We start from the raw sequence: 24725 nt of genomic DNA on the forward strand, positions 1-24725 counted from the left end.
TAGCAAGCAAAAAAGTCTCAGTCCTTCCTAAAACCTCTCTTCCACTCACAGCCCTCAAGCCTCGTCCTTGGGGCAGCTTTTCTTCTAGACTTTGTACCCCGGAATTAGCTCCACGTGAGTCAGTCTGTCTGTCTGTCTGTCTCCCTCTCTTCTCTTTCTCTCTCCCCTCTCTCTTTCTCTTTATTACTCCCAGACCCAAAGCTCCTTCATCTAGGGACGGTGGCACCGAGGGGACAACACGGAGAGAGCGTGCTATAAAAAGTTCTTTTTGGTTTAGGGAGCTTGGGCCTTTGTTGTGTCATTTCCCCTGCCCCGCCTCGCCCCCCCCCCCACCACGTGACTCGGAGAGGCCGAGATTTTTGTGAATGGAGCCGAAAGGTGGCCGCGGGGGCCGGGATGCGCTCCGCCCCCTTTCTTCACGCGGCCAATCACCTAGCGGAGCGCTGCGGGGTCAGCTATAAACAACAATGGGCTGGGGATTTACGGTTTGTTATTGGCTGTGGAGAGAACCTCCCGAGAGCCTACCCAGCAGCTCCACCCTCTCCCGGTTGCCCCGGATACCAGTCAGGCTGCGGCCGCAGGGAAGGATTTTTGGAAACTTGCTGGGATTACTGGGGTTGGGTTAGTTATCCCGGGAATACCCTGAGGCGGGGCGCCCTGGTTACGGACTCCGCTCGTGGCTGCGTTTCACAAAGCACACTGCCGGAGAGCTCCACTACTGCAGTCTGGAGGCCCGGGCTGCGCCCGGACTCCATCCTGTGCCAGGGTTAAAATGAGAGTTCCCGCTCAAAGCGCCGGTGGAGGCGCGCGCGGAGCTCAGCCGTGTCCGCACAGTGTCTGTGCGGGCCGTCCAGGTATTCATTACATTCCCAATCAACAGGCCTGATCTTCGGGACAGTGGAGCCCTTGCCCCTCCTCCGTGGGTCCCGAACGGAGTGGTGCGCTCACACTCCATTTTAATGTGTCTGCACAAAGCTCCATTTAAGGAAAGAAACTTTGAAACAGAAATTGAGAACTGCAGCACGTTTCCCACGAGCAGCACAGCTGCCGGAAACGTACTCCGGTCACCGGCTCGGTTCGCCATCAGGATCCTCGGTGAATTTCAGCCCTGCGGGACCTCCCTGGTCCTACCATCGGAGGCCTCCCCTTCCCAGTTGGACTCTTAGCTGGTTCGGGAACGTTTTAGGGGTTCCCAAACTCCATTGGCAAGCGGCTTTAGACTGGCAGTCCTCACTTCTTAGATGTCCTGGTTATTGTTCTTGTAACTCGAGCTTTCTGACCGCTAGCCCCCAAACTCTGGGCTCTGGCTGTTTCAAAGCTCCAGAGGAAGTGAAAGCGTCTGGTACAGTAAGCGACACCCTCCGCCTTCGTGTATACATAACAAAAGCTCAGGAAACGTGCGGGTCCCTGGGGCACCCCGGCCACCCCGTCCCCTCCGCTCTCCTCCCCTCCTCCCCCGCCGTGGAGCGAGAATACCTATTCTCCTACGGATACGTGGGGAAGACCGGGGGTTTTATACTTTCCTCGCCTAGGTGACTCTATACACTTCGCCCTTCCTAATAAATACCCCCTCCTCCACATACTCCCATCACAGATTCTTTTCCTGTCCCGTGAGTTGGTTTTAATTGAGGATGGGTTTAAAACAAATCTTTTGATAAGCAACGGTAATGATAAATGTTGAAAAATGAGAGGGAAAAACGTGGCCCAAAAGGTTAGTGGGGGCGAGGTTAGGGGGATCAAGAGTAGAGAGGCTGGAGATCGGGGTGTGGGGGTGGGAGAGGGGAGGCTGGGGAGACTCGGACTTTGTGGATCCCTCCTCTGAGTTTACACCTGAACCGTGGAACAATGTTTTTAAGGGAATCAGCCCCAACAGTGGACCAAACACACCAAGTAATGAGATCTGGCACCTCGGTTAGACATGGTTTCAGCAACCCCCGGCGCCTTAACAATAAGCGGCGAGTTAGGAAGGAAGTCGATTTTCTCCGTGTCCTTTCCAGGGCGCAGACCTTTGCGCCGCAGGCAGAGCCCTGGATGGGGCCGAGGGGCGCAGGCGACCCGCGGGAAGGGGCAGCCAGCCGCCTGATTGACAGCCCGAAATCTGATATTGTGAAAGAGACGTGGAGCCAATGGGAGGCAGCGATCCATCAGTTTGGATTGGAGGCCCCTGGAGGAGAAGTAGAGGAAAAACCACCGAATTGAGCTCTGTCAGAGGCGCTTTCGGCTTCCAAGGGGAAATGCTGGGCAATAATTAATGTTTTTATTAAATTTGGAGGGAATTTTTTGCAGCCGTTCTCCTAGCGTGGCCTTCAGGTGGGTCTTTCCAGCAACTTTTCCTGTCTCTCCAGATAATTGCATGGTTGTGGGTTGCAAAAACTATCCGTAGGAAAGAGGTGTCTCCGTCTCTTTTAGTCCCGTTAGGTGTAAAGCAAGTCTTCGTTGATCGCCATTGCTAGTTTTGCACACGTTTACGAATCTGAGCTGCCCGGGGCACACCGATCGCCCAGGGAAACATCGAGAGTGTAAATAAATACATAGCCTCTTGTTCGGATTATTACTACTACCAAAAAATACGTAAATTGTGAACTCTCTTAGCTCTGTTTGGATCCAGGTGAAGGAGGCGGTGTAGGGAGGGTTATTTTTGTGAATGGGATTGTCAGAGGGTAATTAGCTATGCAAATTTAAGAGCTTCATTCATGATTTTTTTTTAAGCCTAAAAGCCATCTTGTTCCCCTCTAGGTTGCTAGAAGTCCAGATCCCGAGGAAATCTCCAGCTAAATGCTTAAAATATAAAACACTGAGCTAATATTTGCGAAGAGCAGCAGAATGGATGGATTTTATGACCAGCAAGTGCCTTACGTGGTCACCCCAGTGAGTGCTCCGTTTGAAAGTTGCTGTTTATAAACTTGACTCCGACCGGGGTGGGGTGGGGAGAGATGAGAGGGAGGGGGCAGGGGGTTGGGACTGCAGATACTTTATCTGCTTTGTTGCCACTGTAGGGCGACTCTGCCTCTAGCAGTCCCATCTTCAAAATGAGCTTACCTTTCAGTGATTTGGATACGGCATAGTTTTGTTTTTAATATCCCTCCCCCCTTCTTTTCTTTCTTTTTTTTTTTTTTCCGGATTAAAGTTCCCTTCATGAGTGGAAGCGGAGAGGGAGGGCAGCAGCAGCTGGCCTCAAAGTTTGTGGCTGGGTTTCTCTGCCACATGGAAAAGAATGAAGTTGAGACAAATGCTGACACTTTTTGTTTACACGGGGTGATTCTGGATTTTGTTACTTTTATTCCCCTCTCATTCTCTCATTCTCTCTCTCTCTCTCTCTCTCTCTCTCTCTCTCTCTCTCTCTCTCTCTCTCTCTCTCTCTCTCCTGTTACTTCTTTTGGGAGAGGTGCTGAGAGAATAAAAATTCATGGCATTTAAATCTAGTGTTCATCCAACGAGAGAGAGAGAGAGAGAGAGAGAGAGAGAGAGAGAGAGAGAGAGAGAGAGAGAGAGAGAGAGAGAGAGAGAGAGAGAGAGAGAGAGAGGACTAAGTGTTAGAGCTTAATGTTTGGATGTTGAGATACCATGAATATATATGACTGATAAACAGTAGTGTTAAGATCAGCATTGGGAAATCACTCACTTGCTGCTGAATTTCCAGCCTTAAATGAAAATGAAGGCAGAAAATGAATATTAGAAGTGATCTTATCAACATTGTCTATTCAGAGAGAGGATCAGTAGGCTTATGTTATGTATGCATATTTGTGTGTGTGTGTGTGAGAGAGAGAGATCTAAGGTTTTACAGGATTTTATTTTAAAGGATTCTATTAAAGGATTTTTATCTTTCCTTTTTGTAGAGTCAGCGTGGGAGAAATTGTAACGAGAAACCAACAAATGTCAGGAAAAGAAAATTCATTAACAGAGATCTGGCTCATGACTCAGAAGGTGAGGTTTGATTTTTGAGCAGAACCCCCCCCCCCTACACACACACACACACATACACACACACACACACACAAATACACTTTACCTACACACTTTCTACTCTTGAAAGGAAGGGAACACTTCAGTATTATCTTAAAAGTAAGCAATTTTGAAATTACTGAATTTAACTGAGACTTTTACTCAGAGCAATTTACATAATGGGTCAATTTGCATTGGTGAATATTTTATGTTCCTACCACAAAGGAGGAAATAAAAACTTAACAGTGACATTCTTCTTTAATCATCCTTTTATATTTATTCTTGTCCATATGGCTTATAACTAATCTTCTACATTAAGATAACAATTTTAAAATATCCAATACAGTAGGACAAAATAAGCAGTTAGGTACACTGCTTATATTCTCTCAACATTATTACAGGCTAAATGATACAAATGATTGATTTTTTCCATTTACTGTATAGTGAAATCATATTGCTATCAGATTTTTTTTTATGAGTGAGTTTGATGACTACATTGTAAAGTCATAACATCTTGTTAAGAGGCCTTAAAGTGTTCACTGAGTCCTACTTAAGGCCTAATTAGTAATTGTACTATTTGGAAATTAGGTGGCAGATTTTTCATGAACTGTTGATAAGATATCTATATATTATTTCAACCATATGGGGGCATTCATAATGACTTGAAGATACTCTGATATTTTTGAAATCAAAGTTCAGTTTGAAATTTAAATTTATGTATACTGAATTCAGGAACTAACCCCAAATCTTCATACTTTAGTTGGATATTTCCCTTTCTCCCCTATATGGCAAGATACAATGTTTGGACTAGAGGATTATCTACCTTATGCTTTAAAAAACTCATTAATGCAAAACTTTTCCTTTAAGAACTTAGAGTTGTTGAAGTTGTTCCCTGTAGTTTTCAAGCTTTAGACCTGAAAAGCATACTTCCCGAGAACCCAAGTCCTGTTAATATCTTGTATTAGATTCAAAAGACAGTAATAAAGGTTCTCCAGTCTTTCTAATCATTCCCCTACTTTTTTTTTTCACTTTAGCAAAAGTTGAGTATATTTAAGACAAGTTTACTGACAATAGACCACCATCTACTTCAGTCTTTCTGTGACTTTTAGTGCATATGTAGTGGGGTTTTTTGTTTTTGTTTTGTTTTGTTTTGTTTTGTTTTGGGGGGGTGGTATTTCTGAGCTTACTTCTTAAACTGTTAAGGAGGAAAATAAAAGAGGAAGATAACTGACTATTATTTACTTAGCTAGAGAATTTCTTAAAGTGTTGCCTCATGGGCTTCAAAAGTTGGTAGGATTATTAAGATATTTTAAATAAGAATCCTATTTTCTTTTCCATCAACTCCCTCTCTTCAAATTAATACTTAATGCCAATTTCATGACAAACACATTTCCATCTAATGAAGCCCAAAGCTCTGCAAATCTTATGTTTATATTTTTGACTTTTTTTTTTTAGAACTGTTTCAAGATCTAAGTCAATTACAGGAAACATGGCTGGCAGAAGGTAAGGAAACAAATTGCTTAAAAGGGGTGGGGGCGGGAGGAAGCATCTGAAGAAATGAAAAAAAAAAAAAAGAAAGAAAGAAAGAAAAAAAAAAAGAAGTCCTGAACTTGCTGTCTTAATGTTCAGCCCAATTAATTGAGCTCTAAAAGAGCCACCTCATGTGTCATGCATACATTAGAGCCTCTGATGAGTTTGTCTTTGGGGACTCTGGGGCTGTACTACCCAGTGTCATCACAAATTACCAGGAGAAATTGCTTCCAGCTCACAATCACATCTGCTTTTGGCAAGAACTAATGCACCAAGACTTCAAGTTCTAAGCCTCTGTTCAGATTTTAATTGCAATTGATCAGGTTTATATTATTGTACCTCGAGAGACCTCCTAGAGCCAGAGCCGGGCTGGTTTGCTGTTTCCTTTAGAGCAGCGCATGTCATTACTTGGTGTTCTGGTGGAGGACTTTGCTGATGGCAGAAATTAGTTTCTCTGGGTTCATCAGGACGGGATGCTTCAAGATTTAAGTGCAAGTGTCTTCTTTCCGCCCTGCTCACAACACAGAACATTTGGTGTGTATTCAATACTTAGTAAATCTATGGGTTTAAAATAAATCTTGGAGGGATTTGAAGATTAAAATAATATCTATCATGTATTACTATGAATGTGATGTTTATTGAAATTGACTTTTGCTATTTTGTCACTTTTATTAGGGTTTAATTGCTATGTCAAGGAGACATTGAAAAGAATTTGGAATTCTTTTTGCTGAAATTTTATTCTGTGCAACTTTCTATATAGGAAACATAAGATTGCTTCAGTTAAAGCTTTCTACATTTTCAGAAATGCCTGCATTTGAGGAATTTTTGTTGTTGTTGTTGGTCTCTATGATTTGAAATTCTGTTTTTGGATTTGATTTGTTAAATGATACATTAGTTTTATGATTTGCTATGTGAGGAACACAAAGGGAAAGTTACAGATGTTTAAGCATTAATTGTAATTGTGTTTGTATTTTCACATTCTATAAGAAACCTGATTTGGGAACAAATTTGAAGATGGCTAAAAGTAGAGAGAGGGTCTCTGAATTTAACTCAAGTGATGTGGTGTTACTTTAAGCTGATTGAAGCATTATATCCGTTTCATCTGGTTGTCTTGAATACAGTTGATCAAGTTGCTTTTAGCATGTAAAGTAAGTTTTTTTGTGTTGATAATATTTTAGCTCTCCAAAAAGCTTTCACAATCTTTATGAATCATTAAGTCAAATAGCTTGCTTAATAGTCTTTTGAAAGTGTGACTGTATTGTATTTGGATGTTAATGAAAGGTAAGTATTAATGAAAGTTTGGGTTATATTTAAAGGTCACTTTTGCTTGTCTATAACTGAAACTTATTGCAATAGATTACTTATTATGAGAACATGAGCCATATATTTGAACATTACTTTTTCATGGAAAATTTGCAGAGGTACTTTTTGTTAACTTTTATCTCAATTTTGCAAAGATTCATGTTGAGAGGACTTATATTTATGGGAGAATTTACTCACCCTAAATAACTTAAAATGCCTGTTTTCATTGTTATGGAAGGTTTGTTTGTTCTTAAAATGTTTAATTCTGATTGATTCCAAGTCAGAGTACTTTCTAGAAGATTTGAATATGCATAGCAACTCTGTTTCTGGAATTTTAAACTGAGGAATCTGTGGTAGACTTACCATTTTATAATCAGTTTTAGTACATCTTCTTAAAACTTTTGACTTGTTTTGTGTTTTATAGCCTTAGACAAATGATTTGAATAATTAATCTGAATTTATCTTTGAAAATTCTGTATGAGATATTCTTATCCATGATTATGAACGTTCTTGTCAATAAATCTGGAAATTTATATTTATTTGAAATGAGCTTAGAAAATGACTAATATATTTGGAGGAACATAGGCTTTTACTTAGAAAATAATTCATAAGCTTAATTAAATTCAGAAATTAATCTTGAGTGTTTTATTGAATACCCAGGTGTACAACTATTTACAAACTGTGAATAAGATTGCATGTTAGAGTAATTTAAACATCTTCAAAGTAGTTTACATTAATTTAGCAAATCATGATATAAGCAAAAATTTAGTATAATTTAATAATTTTTCTTACTGTTAATGGGTTCCACATTTATGTTTCTTTTTAGCAATTAAATACAATCATTTTTGGCCCACATATTTTAACTTAACTTATCCAATTCCTTGAGCAATATTAGGTAAGGAGGGATCCCTATTACCCTAGTTTATTTGTAACTAAATTTGTCCATATATATCCTTATGGATATCCAGAAACTAAAACATTGCTAAATTGGCACACTATGAACCATATACATATTTCTTTTCATGATCTTCATAAGCCAAGTAAGTGACCATGGAATCTAAGGCATCTTGACCTTTTTAAAAAAGATCATTGGCAATTAACCAAGTTCTCTCATGAGTTAGAATCTCACTGGGGGGTTAAATAAGTCTAAAACAATCTTATTAGACAAGAGACTCAAGTTAGTTGTGATGATAGTCATGTTTAAAAAAAATTATTGAAGTTCCTAGTTAAAAGTGATACAGCTTAGCATGTTTAATTTGTTTTATCCTGCAAGAACTTTTATAATTTATACTAAATGTGACATATGCGTTAGTCATAAGTAGATTATATTATGGATTTATCTCTAAGGGGAAGTTGGGATAGATAAGACATGGCTATTTGAGTTGAGGTTGGAACCAGAGCTAGTATTTTCAATTCAGTGAAGTCCTCTGAAAAACATTTCACTGGCCTCCCCTCCAAAGTTTATTTTCATATAAGGAATTAAAATGTGTTTGTGAAGAATTTAACTTTACATTAATTTCACTTTCCAAGCATTAACATTGTAATTTAAAAGTTTTAACCATATATACCACTGCTTAAAATAATCATCTTATTCTGAGGAAAATAGAAAACCTAATGTTTTAAAGACTATGGAAGTAGATTTTTTTTTAATGAGAGGATCTTTCTACTATAAATTTTAACATAGCTACTTTATATTATTGTTGCACAATTCTTTATTGATTCTTTGACTTTTGAAATAGATTGCTACTGACAGAAGGGCAATTAGAATTATGTGATCCCACAAAATAAGTTCAAACCTAATTCTAGCAACACCTTAGTAACTTCTGGTCCTAAATCAGTTTTTTAGTGTTTTGGTAACTGGCGTCCTAAAATGTCATACTTAAGGTGGGACTTCTAACATCAGGGATAGAAATAGAAGGATGTGAAAAGTAACTGAGTTAAGAAAAGGATTACATTCTTCAAGCTTGCTTCTTCAAGTTTACCTACAAACACAGAGCTTAAAGAGAAATTATCAATTCAAGTATAAAGCTAATGCAAACACAAAGCGTTTACTTTTGACTGTTATTTTGCTATGGGTCTAGATCTTAACTTTATAAGGAAAAGTTAGCTCTTGATTTGCTGCCATCAGAGTGAAATATTTGTTAGTGGTTTAATACAGACAATCTTCCTATACCCAACTATATTATTACTGCAAGATTTTTTCCCCTTTTTGTTTTTAAGTAATCTTCAAATGATGATAAGGTTCAAAGACTGATGCTAAATTCCTAATAAAGATCATTGTAACACTATTTCAGAAACCATGTATGCTGTTGTGACATAGTGTGTTACATCTATAATACAGAGCCACTAGACACTTATTTTTATTGTTCACAAATTCAGTTTCTTTTCTCCATAGAATATGACATCACATATGGGCTCCTATGTCTTTTACTTTCTTTTTGCCACATAAGGTGAAGTAAAGAATAAAAGCTCTAAAAACTACATTTTGTGTGTGTGAGTGGTTTACACAAAACAGGAAGTGAGAATTCAGCATTAAATTCAGAAATCCATAAATATTCTTAGACTTGAGGAAGAGTTCATTCCTGTTGTGTGTATACTGGTATATAGTATATCAGGAAAATTGTAAATATTAAAGACTTCTGATTTGGACTTTTAAAGATAGTGAATGTGTTTTCTTTCTAAGCATTCATTTAAAATACATGGATTTTTTTTCATCTAAGTTGGTTTTACAAAATAGTAAATTTTCTATTTGAATGGAAAAACTGGAGTTGATGTAGCTTGATGTAGTTTTGCTAGAAGATCCTAGTAAATGTCAAATAAATGTTCCTAGGATTTGTCTAGTTCAGTCACAGGAAATGTGTAATTTCTTGCATTTGGGGGTTTAACTTTATTTCTTTGACTTGCATACAATCTTGTAGTTCTTATTAATAATAATCAGACATGTAGCATTAGAGAAAGTATTTGGCTACAAACAACAGCTAGTTGTCTCTGAGTTTCCATTCAGTTTTCAAGCCCCCATAGGTCAATTTAGTTGGAAATTGAAGCTGATTTGAGACTCAAGACAATTAAAACTTCATGGTTTCTTTTTTTGACAACACGTCCAAAGAACTTACAAAGTGTTAAAGGTGTTTCTGTCATGGGAAATAGCCCTTTCCCCTTTTTTCTGTCTGCGTAAATATGTTTATACTTTGGCATTAATTAATGCTTTTACATGGGTACAGTCGTTTTCATGTTAAAACCGGATATGCTATAAAACTAGGTGTAGGGGACTCTAGATTATTTTGTCCCATGGCCTGAGGCCTATTTTAGAAGTAAGTACCTTCGTGCAAAGATTAATTTTCTTATTGTTTTGCTTTTTAAAAAAAAACTTGTATGTCATTAGAAAAGTTTGTTTCTAGCCCTTTGATTCAGAGTGAAATGCTACAAAGCTCCACAGTATTCCATTATTCTTATGATAAAAGCTGTTAAAAAAAAAGCAAGAAAAGAAAGACATTCCTTAATTTTTTTTTTGTAGTCCTGGGGATCAAATCCAGGCCTCTCTTATCCTAAACAAGTGATCTACTAGATCTACTACAGAGTTGTTCCTCTAACTTATTTCCCTTCCTTCCTTCCTTCCTTCCTTCCTCCCACCCTCCTCCCTCCCTCCTTCCCTTCCATCCCTCCTTCCTTCCATCCTTCCTTCCTTCCATCTTTCCTTCTTTTATTTTCCTGTTTTTCTACTTTCCTTTTGTTATTTCTGTGTATTCAAATTTCTGTCACAAGTTATTCAGTAAAGCAGGAAGGGTTAAGTGTGTGTGGGCGTGCATGTGCACGTGTGCACATGCATGTACGCACACACTATATATGTAGACATGTATATAAACTTGCCATTTATTTAAACATGTTTCTGAATGGATCTGAGCTCTATCTGAGGCCCAGCAATAAAACTGTGTTTATACTGCAAGTTCAAGTTTACTTGCGTTAGTTCTCTGGAAGGGTGTGACATGAAAAGATTGTGGTTGGGCCACATGGCTTAGGCTGGACTGTGTTTTTGTGAATGGGGGCAGAACTCCAGTTCTGCCTGCTTGTCTTGAGGAATGGCTGAGGAGATCAGCTGTCTCATTCACTGGCAGAAAGAATGACTCATACATCTTCCGCCTTGTTTGGCTCCAGGTCATTGTTACAGTGGATAGAACTGGTTTTAATTAAATATTAACCCCTTTTATACTTGATGTTTGTTTTATTTCTATTTTTTCTCCTTGTTCCTAGTTTTAAAAGAAAAACAGTTAGCTTGCAAAAATGAGTGGATCTTTTATTTGCCTGTAGCTAACCTTGAAAATTTTTTTACGGGTCACTTTTTTTTTTTAAAGTAATGAATATGGTTTTATTTAAAAGTTAAAAATAGGTGTAAAGTAAAGGCAAACTGTATTTAAAATTGTCCATCCCTGAGGCAAGATTACTTAAGAAAAGGATATTGAAGTAAAAATGAGGGTTGATGTTTCTGTGACATTTAGGTCAGGATTAATATTTTTATAAATTTCTTTACCCTAATATGTATTGCTATGTAGAAAAAATGAAGGAAAAGAAAAGAACACCTTGGATAATAAGCTAGGTAAAGCAAATCTAGCTGAGCATGCAGATGCTCTCCTTTTAAAGCTGAGGTCCTGAGACTTGATGGCAACTTGTCTATTAATGTACAATGAACCGATAAAGCCGCTTCAGCTATTACCAATACAATCTACATGCTTAATCTTCTTGAAAGCCTTTTATTGGTCTTTTGGTATGTATTTTCTCATCTTCTCCTTTCCTTCTCTTCTCCTTCCTCTTAATTACATGAGAGAAACATTTTTATTCCCCAAAGGTGATCATTTAAGCATAGTTTATAAGAGATAATAGCAGGAAAAAAAAAACGTTTTTAAAGGGTTGGCCTGCATTGTTAATTTTCAACTTTAGTATGGATCACTACAAATTTTCAGGCAGCTGTAGTTTGCTTCTTCACAAAATTCTCATGAATTAAAGGGGAGGAGAAAAAAAAAGGAAATGAATGATACAAGTGTGGCAATACTTTGTCATATTTTCCTTGCCCAGATCCAACTTGTGTTTTTAGTTAAAATGCTTTCTTTCCTTTTACTCCAACTTGAAATTAGAGGTATACTTAAGCCTTTGTCTATTTAAGTAGCATGCTGCTTCATTTGGTCTATTCAGTTTCTTAAGATCAGCTTCTGTGAAAATGTGAGTCATATGTTTTTTGTTAAAATTCTGTAATATGTTCAAGCATAAGTGTGAAGTATTTATTCAGAATGTTAAGGAAAGGATTTTTATACTGAAATAGTACTTCTTATCCTTCTTTTTTTTCTTTTTTTTTTTTAATTTTCTTAACACAGATTGTTAGCATGCAGCTATTTTCTCTGTATCTGTGAGGCATAGTTTCTATATCCCCTTCATTTGCCAATACATACATATCATCAGGGACTTCTAGGTTGTACTTGCAACTGTGGAGTTGGAACTTTGCTTTAGGACATAAGCAGGAAAAAAAAAGTAGCATGTAGTCTATTCATACTAAATTTTTCAATTACAAATACGCTTTTGCTATTCATTGACTATTTAAGCTATTCCTGCAAGTGAGATATTTAATGTTTGATTTCTTTAAAAGCACAATTGCCATGGTTGATCATTTAACACCTCAACAGTTATATGTTTAAATCTTAATTTAGAGAGAACTCTGAAACATCTGGCTATAGTGGGGACAGTGCAGAATTTAATTGCTTACTTGCTATTACTTCCTAAATATATATTAAAATATTTAAATTATTTTTGATGTTTAATTTAAAGTGTATTACTTCCCCGATAACTTACGAGTCTATGGGAACCATCAAGCTTATGTAATGTCAAAAGACAGTTTGTTATGTCTTTTCTTGTCTCCGGTATAACTTATTAGATTGTCTTTAGTATAAGTCACTAGACATTGGGATAATAAGCTAAGTTATTATGAAAGTACTTTTTTTTTGTTTTTGACTGTAGAAAAGAAATATTTGCGTATCTGTTACCTTGTTTAAATGTTTTATGGAATCCTTACCAAAATCAAAATATAAAATACAACTTTTTAATGTCACTATTAAACTAGTGGGTTTAAATAATTTACCCAGTTACATAGATAGCAAGACACAGATCTATTAGTTATCTAGATGTAATACCATTATAACCACCATAGTATCAAATACAGTGACACATGAAGAGAAAACCTTCTTCTATGTATGCCGATCAAATAGGCATTCATTATATCTTGATATTATTCTTCATTTAGTTTCATGTAGTGGAGAAAGTGGTGTTTCTGTAATAAAGTAAAATTTACGTGTTTGTGAGGAAGTTGCTAGAAAACAGTTGAGTGTCAAACTGCTTATCCTTTAATAACAGGCAATTAGATAGTTATGTTTTAATAATGTAACATAAATTTTTACTCTGCCAAGTATTTCTGTTTTAAAAAAGCACTTCACATAAAGAATAGAATGGTTGGATGTTTATTACAATGTAACTTGATTGCGTTAAAAACTTTCAATGTTAGTAAAGTAATTGTAAAATACTAGTGAAGTTATACTAGCTAATTAAATCATACTTAGAGTTAATCAAGAGGATAATTAATTATGTTTTCCATGTTCAAATGAATCTAACTTTCCTTTTATGTAATTTGTATACATAAGGGTATATATATTTATCCAAACTCATTTCTCTAATGTGCAGTTTGCAATGGGTTATTTCTGTGTCCCAATCAACTGTGATGAAAAAATTTTCAAAGTGAAAAAGTAGCATTGAGTTTTGGTCATTGTTAAATGCCTTAGCTCCTTGCTATTCAGTGTTTTTCCTTTACTAAAAATAAGGAACTCATTTGACATTAAAACTGATGAACTAGGAATAGTCTTTTTGTTAGTGCTGAAGAGAACCAGGAGAATATTTTACATGAAAATATGGCATTTGTTTTATTATTTTTATTATGATAATTATAATTATTACAGTGTATTACTTGGTTATATGTGACCCAAATTACTGGCAGATCTTGTCATTTTTAAAAGTTTCTATCATTCCATGGTTAAAGTTAAAGCAAATGTTTTGAAATAATAGTAGTTGAATTTGCCAGGGATGGAACATATCAAAAGTCATCATTTCTAAAAATGCAGAGAGATGTGTGTGCATGCTACACAAGACTGAAAGGAATCATGTTGTTCATTTAGATGGGCTGCTAAAGCTCTGGCAGTGGTGAATTGAAATACCTTTGGCTCAACTCTTGCAAAATAAAACGCTGCAGGAAATAGAAATCCTGTAACTTCTTTTATTTTGTGGCTCTTTTATTTCTATCTGGCAAGTGAAATTGATAGGGACTACACCTGCCACCATATTTGTGACATATTTATGTTTTCTAGCTCACATCAATGGGCCCTTCTGTGTTCCCTCCTAAGTAGTTCTGACTGTCAAGGCCATTTTAAATAGGAGCTTATTGGCAAGTAATCATAGGTTTGATCTCAGCCTAAAAAGACCTTGCCTGACAGATCTGATTTGACATTCCTTATGCCTTGGCAGTTCCTCTCTTAATTCAATTTTTTTTTTCTTTCTTCAGCTCAGGTACCTGACAATGATGAGCAGTTTGTGCCAGACTATCAAGCTGAAAGTTGTAAGTATACGTAATGTGATTCACTTCTTGTTTCTTTCCTTTCCTTTCCTCCATTCTGTTTTCTGTCTTCTTTCCTTCTTTTTCTTTGGTTGGTTTCCCCTTCTGACATTGAGACAATGTCTGTTTTAGCTTGTCATCATGAAGCGATTTTAGATGTCAGCTTGCCACATGAGCTGAGTCACTGTACGACCTGAACAAAGCGTCCAGAAGTGGGCAGGGAAAACCAAGTTGTTTAAGATGCTTCTTCTGTTCTCCATATTTGGTGCATATCCTTGGAGACAGACCAGGGTGTGATCCATGAATGTGCAAGTGTTTACTTCCATTTTGCCAGTTCGTTCACAAGGAAAAGTCTGCATGCTGGTGGGAGACAGAGTTAAAATTTGTATGAAATTAGTTATTGTAGAAATTGGAAAAGCTTCTAAACCAAGCGTTCATTGGATTAGGGTACTATTTTATGTTACCTCTTTTAATTTCATTTTTAGCTTGAAATTTCCTGCTTGTAGGTGTGAGAACACAAATGGAAGCAGCCATTGGTCTGTTTCAGGGTCCTTCCTGTGTCCTTTCTCTGACCTTGCTCCCAAGACTACATGACAGTCTTGCTGTCAGAGAATACACGAGGAGTGATTCATGGGATACTTGCCCTCCCTTAATTGCCAAGTGAGCACAAACATAGTTGCCCCAGGGTTTATTGCTGATATTTATACTTTGCCATTCTCCCAGCTAACTGTAGCTACTGACCCGAGAAAGAGTAAGGGAAAGAAGCTACAGTAGTCCTGCCTTCTCTGCAGGGTTATGTACCAAGAAGTTCTGCGGACGTCTCAAACTATGCATAGTTCAGGACAACATTGTGCAGCATATGCTATGCTTTTTTTTCTCATACTTAATTTATAAATCAGGCACAAGTTACAGATAAAAAGAAATAATAATAAAATAGAAGAGCCTGGGGCTGGTGGTGTACACTTCTAATCCTTGCTACTCAGAAGGCTGAGTTCTAAGAATTGAGATTCAAAACTATTCAGAACAGAAATACAGTGAGACTGTTATGTCTAATTAGCCAGCAAAAAGCAGAACTGAAGGTGAAGCTCAAGTGATAGAATACCAGCTTACCTAAAACAGCCAAAGGAGAGCCTGAGACTCTAAGTTTACATCCTAATGCCAACATGAAATAAACAAAAACAACAAAAATTATGACAATATATTTTTATAAAAGTAATTTAAATAATGCAAATTATTTCTGGAACTTTTCATTTGATCATTTTGGGCCAAGGTTAATGGAAAGCAGAAAACCAAAAGTGGAACGTGACATTGGCTATAATGAGGAAGGTTTACATGCCACACTGACTATGACACTGGCCTAACACCTCTTTATTCTGTTGGTATTGCATACCAGACCATTTATAGTCTCAGATGAAGCCGAACCAACAGTAGAGATGTGTGCTTCCTTACAATGTGTAAAGCCCATATTTACACCATAATCACCTCAATGTTACAGATACTTACATTACTTCAGGTAGAAGATACTTGCTGGAAATGTTTTAAACTTTTGTTTGTTATGTTCCAGTTTCCCAGAGGTTGTGAGAGGTATCTTGGAGATTTTCTTTCCATGATGCATCTTTTTACCTGTATTTTTTTATCTGTATTTTTTTAATCTTACTGAAGTCAGAACTCAGAGTCTCACATTTGGTTTGCTTGCTGACTTGGCTGGACTCTACTAATTGAATTATGCTTCCATCGTGGCTTTTTGCTGAATACTTTGGATACAGAGTTTCACTGACTTTTCTGCCTGGGCTGGTTTTGAAGCATGACCCTGTGAAACTCAGTTTCATGAATAGCTAGGATTTTAGGTGCTACCTACCAGCTCCTGGCTCTGTGTTCCAACTTTTAGTTCAGCTTGACTGTAAACATATATATATATATATATATATATATATATATATATATATATATATATATATATATGGTGGTAAAATATGCTTCACACAAGTCGATCATTTTAAGTGTAGTCTTCAGTGGACCTTTGCACATTCACATTGTTGCACTACTATACTATTTCCAGAAACAAATGAAATTTCTGCCTATAAAACAATCATCTCTCATTTCCTTCTAAATACTGTTCCATTAACTTTAGTTTTGATCTGAGAATAGAATATTTTGTGCTTTTAGATATCTGCATGCTGGTATTTGACATATATTTTCAAGAAACATATCCAGTAGTAATATAGATTTTAATTAAAGATCCTTAAAAACTCTCTGAAGAACAAGGATTAAGGACGGTAGCTACACAAGAGCTCCCTTATTGATTAAAATATGGGAAGGCAACGGGCCATATTGCCAATGTTTCTCTTCCTGTAGGTCACTTAGATAGTTCCTAAAAGGTAAAACTATCATCTGAGTAAAATATTTCGTTTGCTTGAGTCATTCATTATACATCTGAAGAAACTGGTAATGATTCCAATGCAATACTATCCACATTTTTAATACAAGATCAAATGTTGGGGAAAAATAAGTCACTTAGAGGTAGTGGTTTATACTATCTTGTTTTTCAGTATTTTGTCTGCTTTAGATTTTCTGTATTGGTCACAGTGATATGACTTTTTAATTTCTCTTTTTCCTTCTTTGATTAGTTCCCCTCACTCCATTCTACTGTACTTCTCTCCTCTTTGTGTATTTCTTCTTTCTTGGGGGAAGGTCTCTAAATCCTCTCTTATATTTTACATGCTCCAAGTCCATGCTCATCAGTAGGACTCTGTGTTGTTGGAAATGGCCTACATTGTTGTTAACCAGTGGAGTAAACACAAGTCACATGGACCATTAAACATATGAAATGTGCCTTGTGAACTACTGAAATGGCCTTTTAACTTTAGTTAATCTTGAGTACTTTAACTTCAAACATATGTGGATAATGGTTACTGTATGGCTCAATGTAATTGTGAAGAGCTCTTTTCCATGTTCTCACCTCCAGCTAGGTGATCCATCCTTGCAAACCAGAAAATAAAGGCAACATCTCTAGACTACCTCATCAACTGTCAGCTGGGTGTTTTTGTGAAACACAAACTCTATCTACAACTTACACTCCACCAAGCGCAATGTTGTATCCATTGTTTCCTGACCAAAATTTCTCTTCTAATTCTTTGTTTGGTTTCCTAAATTAATGGTATTGTTATCCACTAGGAAAAATCTAAGATGTGTCTTCAGCCACCTCAGTTCTTTATTATAGGCTTCAAATCATGAATCAAGTTGTTGATTCTTCCTTTTCAAAAATTATCTTCATTTCATGGCCTCCACTCTGTCCTTACTTCCTTCATACCCACATGCTGCCTTGCCTGAGCTGAAATCAGCATTTACTTGATTTCTTTGCCTTTGCTTTTCTTCTAACCAACTCTTTGCAGTGACAAGTGCCATCTGGCCTTGTTAATTTTTCCTACAGGACAATGTCCTGTTTCTTGAATTGTTCAGGAAATTCTTCTCTAATCAGGAATTGACTACCTTTGATGTTTTAACTCTTGCTACTTCAGCACCCAGTCCCTTCTCATTCGCTGCATTTTCAATCCTTCTAACCTTTTCAATTCAAGCAGATCAGTTTCGGGCAGGTTTAGCTTTGCTTTGTTGTAAATTTTCACATTTGATTTCTGGGCTTAAAATCTGCCCTTTTCATGTTCAGCTTAGACTTCACTCAAGTCTTCCTTAGCCTTTCTCACTACCTTTAGACTACAACACTAGCTGGATACTAGAAGCTCCTGTCTTGTAGAATAATATGGATGCATATATCTATCTTTTAAGACTATGAACTCATTGACAATTCAGGAAATACATTTAACATTTCTGGAATGTTCTAGAAACATAACAAGGGAAATTGTTATCATAATCATAGTTTCTAAGTATTTGTTTTCTCCATATTTTGGAATTATGGATCCCTTTTTAAGATAGAGATGTGTTAGTGTTGCAGTGTATGTAACCATAACTGAGAAAAAGTGATGAAACAATGAGAAAAAGTGATGAAACAATGAATGTTTAAGCACACATTTTTTAGACCAAAGTAGCTATTATTTTACTGAATTATATAATATAACAAATATGTTTATTTTCTTGTGAATAAAACATGTATGGGACTTAGGAATAAAACATTTTGTTATGAAAGAAATGTATAGCTGAGTGCTACTGGCTCATACCTGTAATCATAGCTACTCAGGAAACTGAGATCTGAGGATCCTGATTCAAAGCCTGCGTAGGCAGGAAAGTACAGTAGAGTCTTAACAATTAACCAGCAGAAAGCTGTAAATGAGAATATGGCTCAAGTGGTACAGCACCAGCATTGTGCAGAAAAAAATTAGCAAGTGCTCAAGGCCCTGGCTCTAAGCTCTAGTATCTGGGGGAGAAAAATATAAACAAAGGTAAACTGAATTTGGCATAGCCTGATAAAAAGAAAGATGAAATGTATATTTCTGTTGACTTTATTAGACTATTGTTTAACAGTGCTGATCGGCTAATTTCACTGCACTACATGGAGGGCAAAAGGGAAATGATTTAAAAGAGGAGAAGTGCATTGAATTTTAATTATTAGGTAGATTTCTGGATGGAGATTATCAGCTACTGGAATTGAGAAGATATGGTCTTCAAAATGCCTCTTATAAATGTTTCAGTGGTGTTTGTCTTCTTTGGATAGACAGTTTATAAATCTAGGCAGAGATAGAAACTCCATCTCCCTGTGAGGCCTGTCTATAAATTCTACAGGATTACTTTCTCAAATGTGAATAATCAGATTTCCTTACATACTTCTATGAAATAAGATTCTTCTATTTTTGCTTTTATTGTTTTAGTCCTTTGATGTCAACCAAAGTTAGCCGAATGAATAGCAAAATTTTGTTCAGCATTGAATCCCAGGATAGATTAGACTAGAACATGTTTGAATATGTATAGAAGACTGAAGAACACAGCATTCAAAAATGATCAAAGGAAGATAAAATTATAACACTTGGAAATTGTCTAAAAACTTTCCTGAGCATTTCTTATTTTTTATTGATAAAATATTTCCATTACAAATCTGTAATACAATACTATTGCTTGCTAACTTTTGAGAAATGCTGCATTTTGAAGCAAGTTTAGACACTACAAACAACAAAAACAAACAATTTTTACAAACATATGCCAGGAAACAAATGGTTTCAATAAATTGCTTATTTTTTGCAAATATATTTTTCATAACTTAAAACACTTCGCTGAAATATGGATTTGCTTTAGGATAGACTTTGGCTTGAAGAAATAGAAATATATACCTTCATGGAAGAATTCAGAGACTTTGAAACACAAATGAACTTTATCTTTCTGAAATACCTACAAATTAGCATGGAAACAGAACTTTTATAACTCATATTTAAAATTCAAATCTATATTTTCTTGATTAAATAGTTATGTATTTTTATTGTTTATTAACATTTAGTTACATTAGTAAATCTCAGTCTGTTTTCTATAGTGATTCATATGATCGAACCTTGATGTTCAAATTTACGTTTCATACTCTCTCAGAATGCTGGCAGGTACAGCTCAAGTGGGCCCAATCCCCAACAGCATGGATCCTGTAACTCCTCTTCTTTCTCTAAAAACAACACACTGAGGTGCAAGTCAGTTAGAATGAAAGTTCTTGTTCAACCACTTTGGGAAGCAGTATGGAGGTTCCTCAAAAGACTCCACATAGAGCTCCCCTATGACCCAGCAATCCCACTTTTGGGCATTTACCCAAACAATCACAAACAAGGCCATACTAAAGCTACCAGCACAACTATGTTTATCACAGCATTATTTACCATAGCTAAGATATGGAACCAACCCAGATTCCCCTCAGTAGATGAACAGATCAAGAAAATGTGGTGTATATATATATATATATATATATATATATATATATATATATATATATATATATATACACACAATGGAATTCTATGCCTCCACCAGAAAAAAGACACCGCCCCATTTGTTAGGAAGTGGAAAGATGGGGAAAAATTTATATTAAAGTAAAGTAAGCCAGACCCAAAGAAACATAGGTCCCATGGTTTCCCTTATTTGCAATAACTAGTATAAGTCTAGGATAATCTTACCAGACAAGCAGAACAGGTCAAAAGCTGTATATATAAGACCATATAAGATGTGATGCTAAGCGAGATGAACCCCAAGAGAGGGACACAAGAGGTTTTATCTTCCTGGCTGTTGTTTTCAATGTACTTATAATGTACTACGTCTTTTTTTGTTTCTTTTGTATCTTCTTCCCCCATTGTATAACCCCTGTTTTCCCTGTATTTGATTCCAGTTCCCTCCATCTTGTACATATATTTTTTTCTAATTTGGGGAAAGGAAAGGAAATAACAAAATGCTCAAACAAGGATACAGGTTGACCCATTGTAACAATGAGATGTACAAGACTTTATGTTGTAAAGGAACTTTACTACTTGGTGGGGGAGGAATTGGGGAGGTAGGGAGGAAAGGGATGGTAGGGGAAAAACAAAGGAGGGGGTAACAATGTTCCATAGGAAATGTAGTTATTACCTTATTCATGTAACTGTAACCCCTCTGTACAGTATCTTTACAATAAAAATAAATATGTATATTATATATATATATATAATATACACATATATAAAATAATGAAGGTATGAAGGGCTGGGAGGGTGGTTCAGTGGTAGAGCACTTGCCTTGCATGCGTGAGTCCCTGGGCTCGATTCCTCAGAACCACATAAGCAGAAAAAAAGCCGGAAGTGGTGCTGTGGCTCAAGTGGTAGAGCGCTAGCCTTGAGCTGAAGAGCTGAGGGACAGTGCCCAGGCCCAGAGTTCACATCCACGACCGGACCCAAAAAAAAACCAAAAACAAGAATGAAGGTATGAAACGAATGATAACCATGGCTCTTTAGTGTATGTATCAAGGTAAATATTCTGTACATTCTCTATGTACCTGATATTTGTATTGTGATACTAGTGGAATGTCCAAAAATTAGACAAAACAGTGTGAGGATTCACCTATATAAAGCTATTATTACATGATGGTACCTTCTTCTTGTAGATGGAAGGTATAACTATGCTTTTTTATTCTTGGATGTATGTTTTAAAGGATAATATTGCCAGGAAGCAGTGGTAGCTCTCAACTATCATCCTAGCTACTCAGGGGGCTGAGATCTGAGGATCACAGTTTGAAGCCAGCCTGCGGGTCAGGAAGTCCAATTAACCACCAAAAAGCCTAAAGTGGAGCTGTGGCTCAAGGGTTAGAGTGTTACTCCTGAGCAAAAAGGTTAGGGACAGTTCCCTGGCTCCCTAAAAATTATTTTGACTTTTCTTCTCTCTCTCTCTTTCCCTCTGTGTATATCTGTCTCTGTCTACTTGCAATGAAATACAAAAAGAAATGAATTTCAATAGATTACTGTTTCAAATCTGTTTCTCCCCCCTCCCCTTTCTTTCTGTCTTTTTGGGAGAGTTGCTGGTAATTGAGCCATGATCATTCATATGGTAAGTTCTCACAACTCTCACTTTAACTCCTAGTACAAGCCTAGCTTTTCAAGTGTTTTTGTTTTGTTTTGTTTTGTTTTTGTTTTGTTTTTAAGCGAAGCCAGAAAGGTCTACTTAGAGCCCAACTACAATTTCTATTTTACTAATATGTACTTGGTCAGAATTGAAGATTCATTTAAGATTTGTATTTCTTAGGCATGGCATAGTAGTTCATACCTGTAAGCCTAGCTACTTAGAAAGAGGAGATAGGATGATCGAGGTTTGTAACCAGCTTAGCAAAATAAAATGAAATAAAGTAAAATAAAGTATGGAGACTATCTCAAAGAACAAGCTGGGTGGGAAGGTGTGATACATGATTCTTATCCCAGCTACTCATGGGGAAGAAGTAGGAGGATTTTGGTTTGAGGTCTACCTCAGGCAAAAGCACGAGACTATATCTGAAAAAAAAAAAATAAAGCATACGGGGTCAGCAGAATGACTGAAGTTGTAGAGTTCTTGCCTAGGAAGCACATTTTGTTACTATCTATCTATATAATGAATACTTTACTTCTTCTTACTAAGACTTGATATGATGAATTTAATACTGTGCTGTGCTTTTGTTTTTGTTTTTTAATACATAAGGTTCTAAGGCATAACCTATATCACTGTATTTAGACTTATCCTGTCTACTTCAAGGATGAATAGTACCACCTTAGGCAAATGTCTAAGATCCAGGTAGTGAACTCTGAAAACTTGGGAAGAGTCTGTTTCCTTTGTGAGGTGAACATGATAACCACTACACTACTGAAACTGCGCTAATCTGTTTCTTTTGTGTTATTCTCTCTCTCTCTCTCTCCCTCCCTCTGTGTGTCTTTCCTTTCTTTCTTTCTTTCTTTCTTTCTTTCTTTCTTTCTTTCTTTCTTTCTTTCTTTCTTTCTTTCTTTCTTTTTTCTTTCTCTCTTCTTTCTCTTTCTTTCTGTCTTTCTCTCTTTCTTTCTTTCTCTCTTTCTCTTTCTTCCCTCCCTCCCTCCCTCTTTCTTTCTTTCCTTCCTTTCTTTTCTTTTCTTTTCTTTCTTTCTTTCTTTCTTTCTTTCTTTCTTTCTTTCTTTCTTTCTTTCTTTCTTTCTTTCTCTTTCTTTCTTTCTCTCTCTCTCTCTCTCTTTCTTTCTTTCTCTCTTTTCTTTCTTTTTTGTCATGAATCTTGAACTCAGGACCTGGGCACTGTTCTTGAGCTTTTCTTTTCAAGGCCTGCACTCTAGGACTTGGAGCCACAGCACTACTTCTGGTTTTCAAGTGATTAATTGAAGATAAGAGTCTCATGGACTTTCTTTCCCCAGGCTGGTATTGAACTATAATCCTCAGATAGCCTCCTGACTAACTAATATTACAAGTGTGAGCTACCAGTGCCTAGCTTCTTTTTCTTTTGCTTTCTTTTTTTACTCTCTCCCTCCTTTTTTTCTTTTTTGGGTTTGTATGTTTTATTAAGACACTCATAAAATTATTCCCTTTGCTTATAGCTCCATATCCTTCTTTCCAGTGATAAACTTTTTATAATTGTATCATGTTATAAATAAAATTCTGGTACTATAACATCTTGATTTATCAAACTGAAATTGACTTCTTGCCCTTTTAAGACTGATAAGCATTTTAATAGGTTTTAATTAGTTTACTGACAGTATTGAGTTCTACCTGAGTTCAGTAATCTTATTCTTCCAGACATAAATATAAATCTTTGGGAGACTTGTTCATTTCTAGAATTTCTTATCCTGTGAGAGTTGACATTGTAGGTCTGAAATTCTGCTCTCAAATCTCTTAGAAGTCATATGACTCTGATGCAGCCTTCCATGGAACATAAGATTAAACATTTTGCTTAGGCTGCCAGTGATTTGAACTGTAAAATAAAGACAGAAATATCAGCCTTTTATAATTAAGCAGATGGACCCTGCTATTCTCCATGGTCCACAAGTTATTATATGAGACATAATCAGTTTCTGAAAAATATGTTTAAGCACAGTAATGAATCAGAAGATAAAGTCTATAGAAAAACTATATTTAAAACTATATTGGATCTTTATGCGAAAGTTTTGTGTATTTTCCAACTCTGAAGACATTTTTCTGTTCTTTTTCTTTTTTTCCTTTTAGCTTTGAGAGTCCTTGCCGATTACAGTCGTCTGTCATACAAAAATCATTTCTAATTTAGAAGCATAATTAGTAAATTGTAAATAGTCCACTGCTTATTAGAGAGAACCAAAGCACTGATGTCCCTACCCTGTGCCAAGTTTTTCTGGTAGAGATTTTGGTCAGAAGACAGTCTCTTCTTCCATTGATTGGGGCAGTTGTGCTCTCTTTCTATGACAGCATTACAATAAGGTAGAAATTGGGTTCGGTGCTGGATTTTTTCATAAGGAATGCATTTTTCAAACCAAAATGCCAAATCAGTAGCAATTCTGCTGTAATACCACTTACAACATGCCCATCTCATCTGATTTCAGAAGATAAGTAGTGCTGGGCATGGTTTATACTTAGAAAGGGGAAATACTGGCAAATAGACTCCATCTTTCAAGAAGTTTTGTATTGGGGCTGGGATGGTGGCATGCCTTGCATGCCTGAGGCCCTGGATTCGATTCCTCAGTACCACATAAACAGGAAAAAAAAGCCAGAAGTGGCGCTGTGGATCAAATGGTAGAGCGCTAGCCTTGAGCTGAAGAGCTGAGGGATAGTGCCCAGGCCCAGAGTTCAGGCCCCACATCTAGGAGTCCATTAAGTTTAATAGAAGAAATAATCTATATTCTTTGGACATGTCACTAAATCTGTATTAATTTTAGTTTGAGAAGAAGCT

The 24725-nt window shown here is 36.6% G+C and overlaps 1 protein-coding gene across 6 annotated transcripts in view; it reads left to right on the top strand.

The window, feature by feature from the left end:
• The first annotated feature begins 580 nt into the window (after positions 1–580).
• The window catches only part of Etv1 (ETS variant transcription factor 1), a 98526-nt gene continuing 74381 nt past the window's right edge, over positions 581–24725 (top strand). Inside the window, exons 1-5 of one of the 6 annotated variants that reach the window (XM_069996168.1) lie at positions 581–854; positions 2737–2868; positions 3837–3924; positions 5398–5445; positions 14363–14416. In XM_069996168.1, coding sequence (XP_069852269.1) covers positions 2824–2868; positions 3837–3924; positions 5398–5445; positions 14363–14416 — 235 coding nt within the window. In that variant the 5' untranslated portion in view covers positions 581–854; positions 2737–2823. Of the gene's footprint in view, positions 855–2086; positions 2311–2551; positions 2609–2736; positions 2869–3013; positions 3256–3534; positions 3732–3836; positions 3925–5397; positions 5446–5526; positions 6007–14362; positions 14417–24725 lie in introns of those variants that run through there. The other 5 variants (XM_069996167.1, XM_069996169.1, XM_069996165.1 and 2 more) reach the window with 5 other exon arrangements.

The sequence above is a fragment of the Dipodomys merriami genome, unplaced genomic scaffold (genome assembly GCF_024711535.1).
Source record: "Dipodomys merriami isolate MVZ:Mamm:240054 unplaced genomic scaffold, mDipMer1.0.p SCAF_5, whole genome shotgun sequence".
NCBI classification, from domain to species: Eukaryota; Metazoa; Chordata; class Mammalia; order Rodentia; family Heteromyidae; genus Dipodomys; species Dipodomys merriami.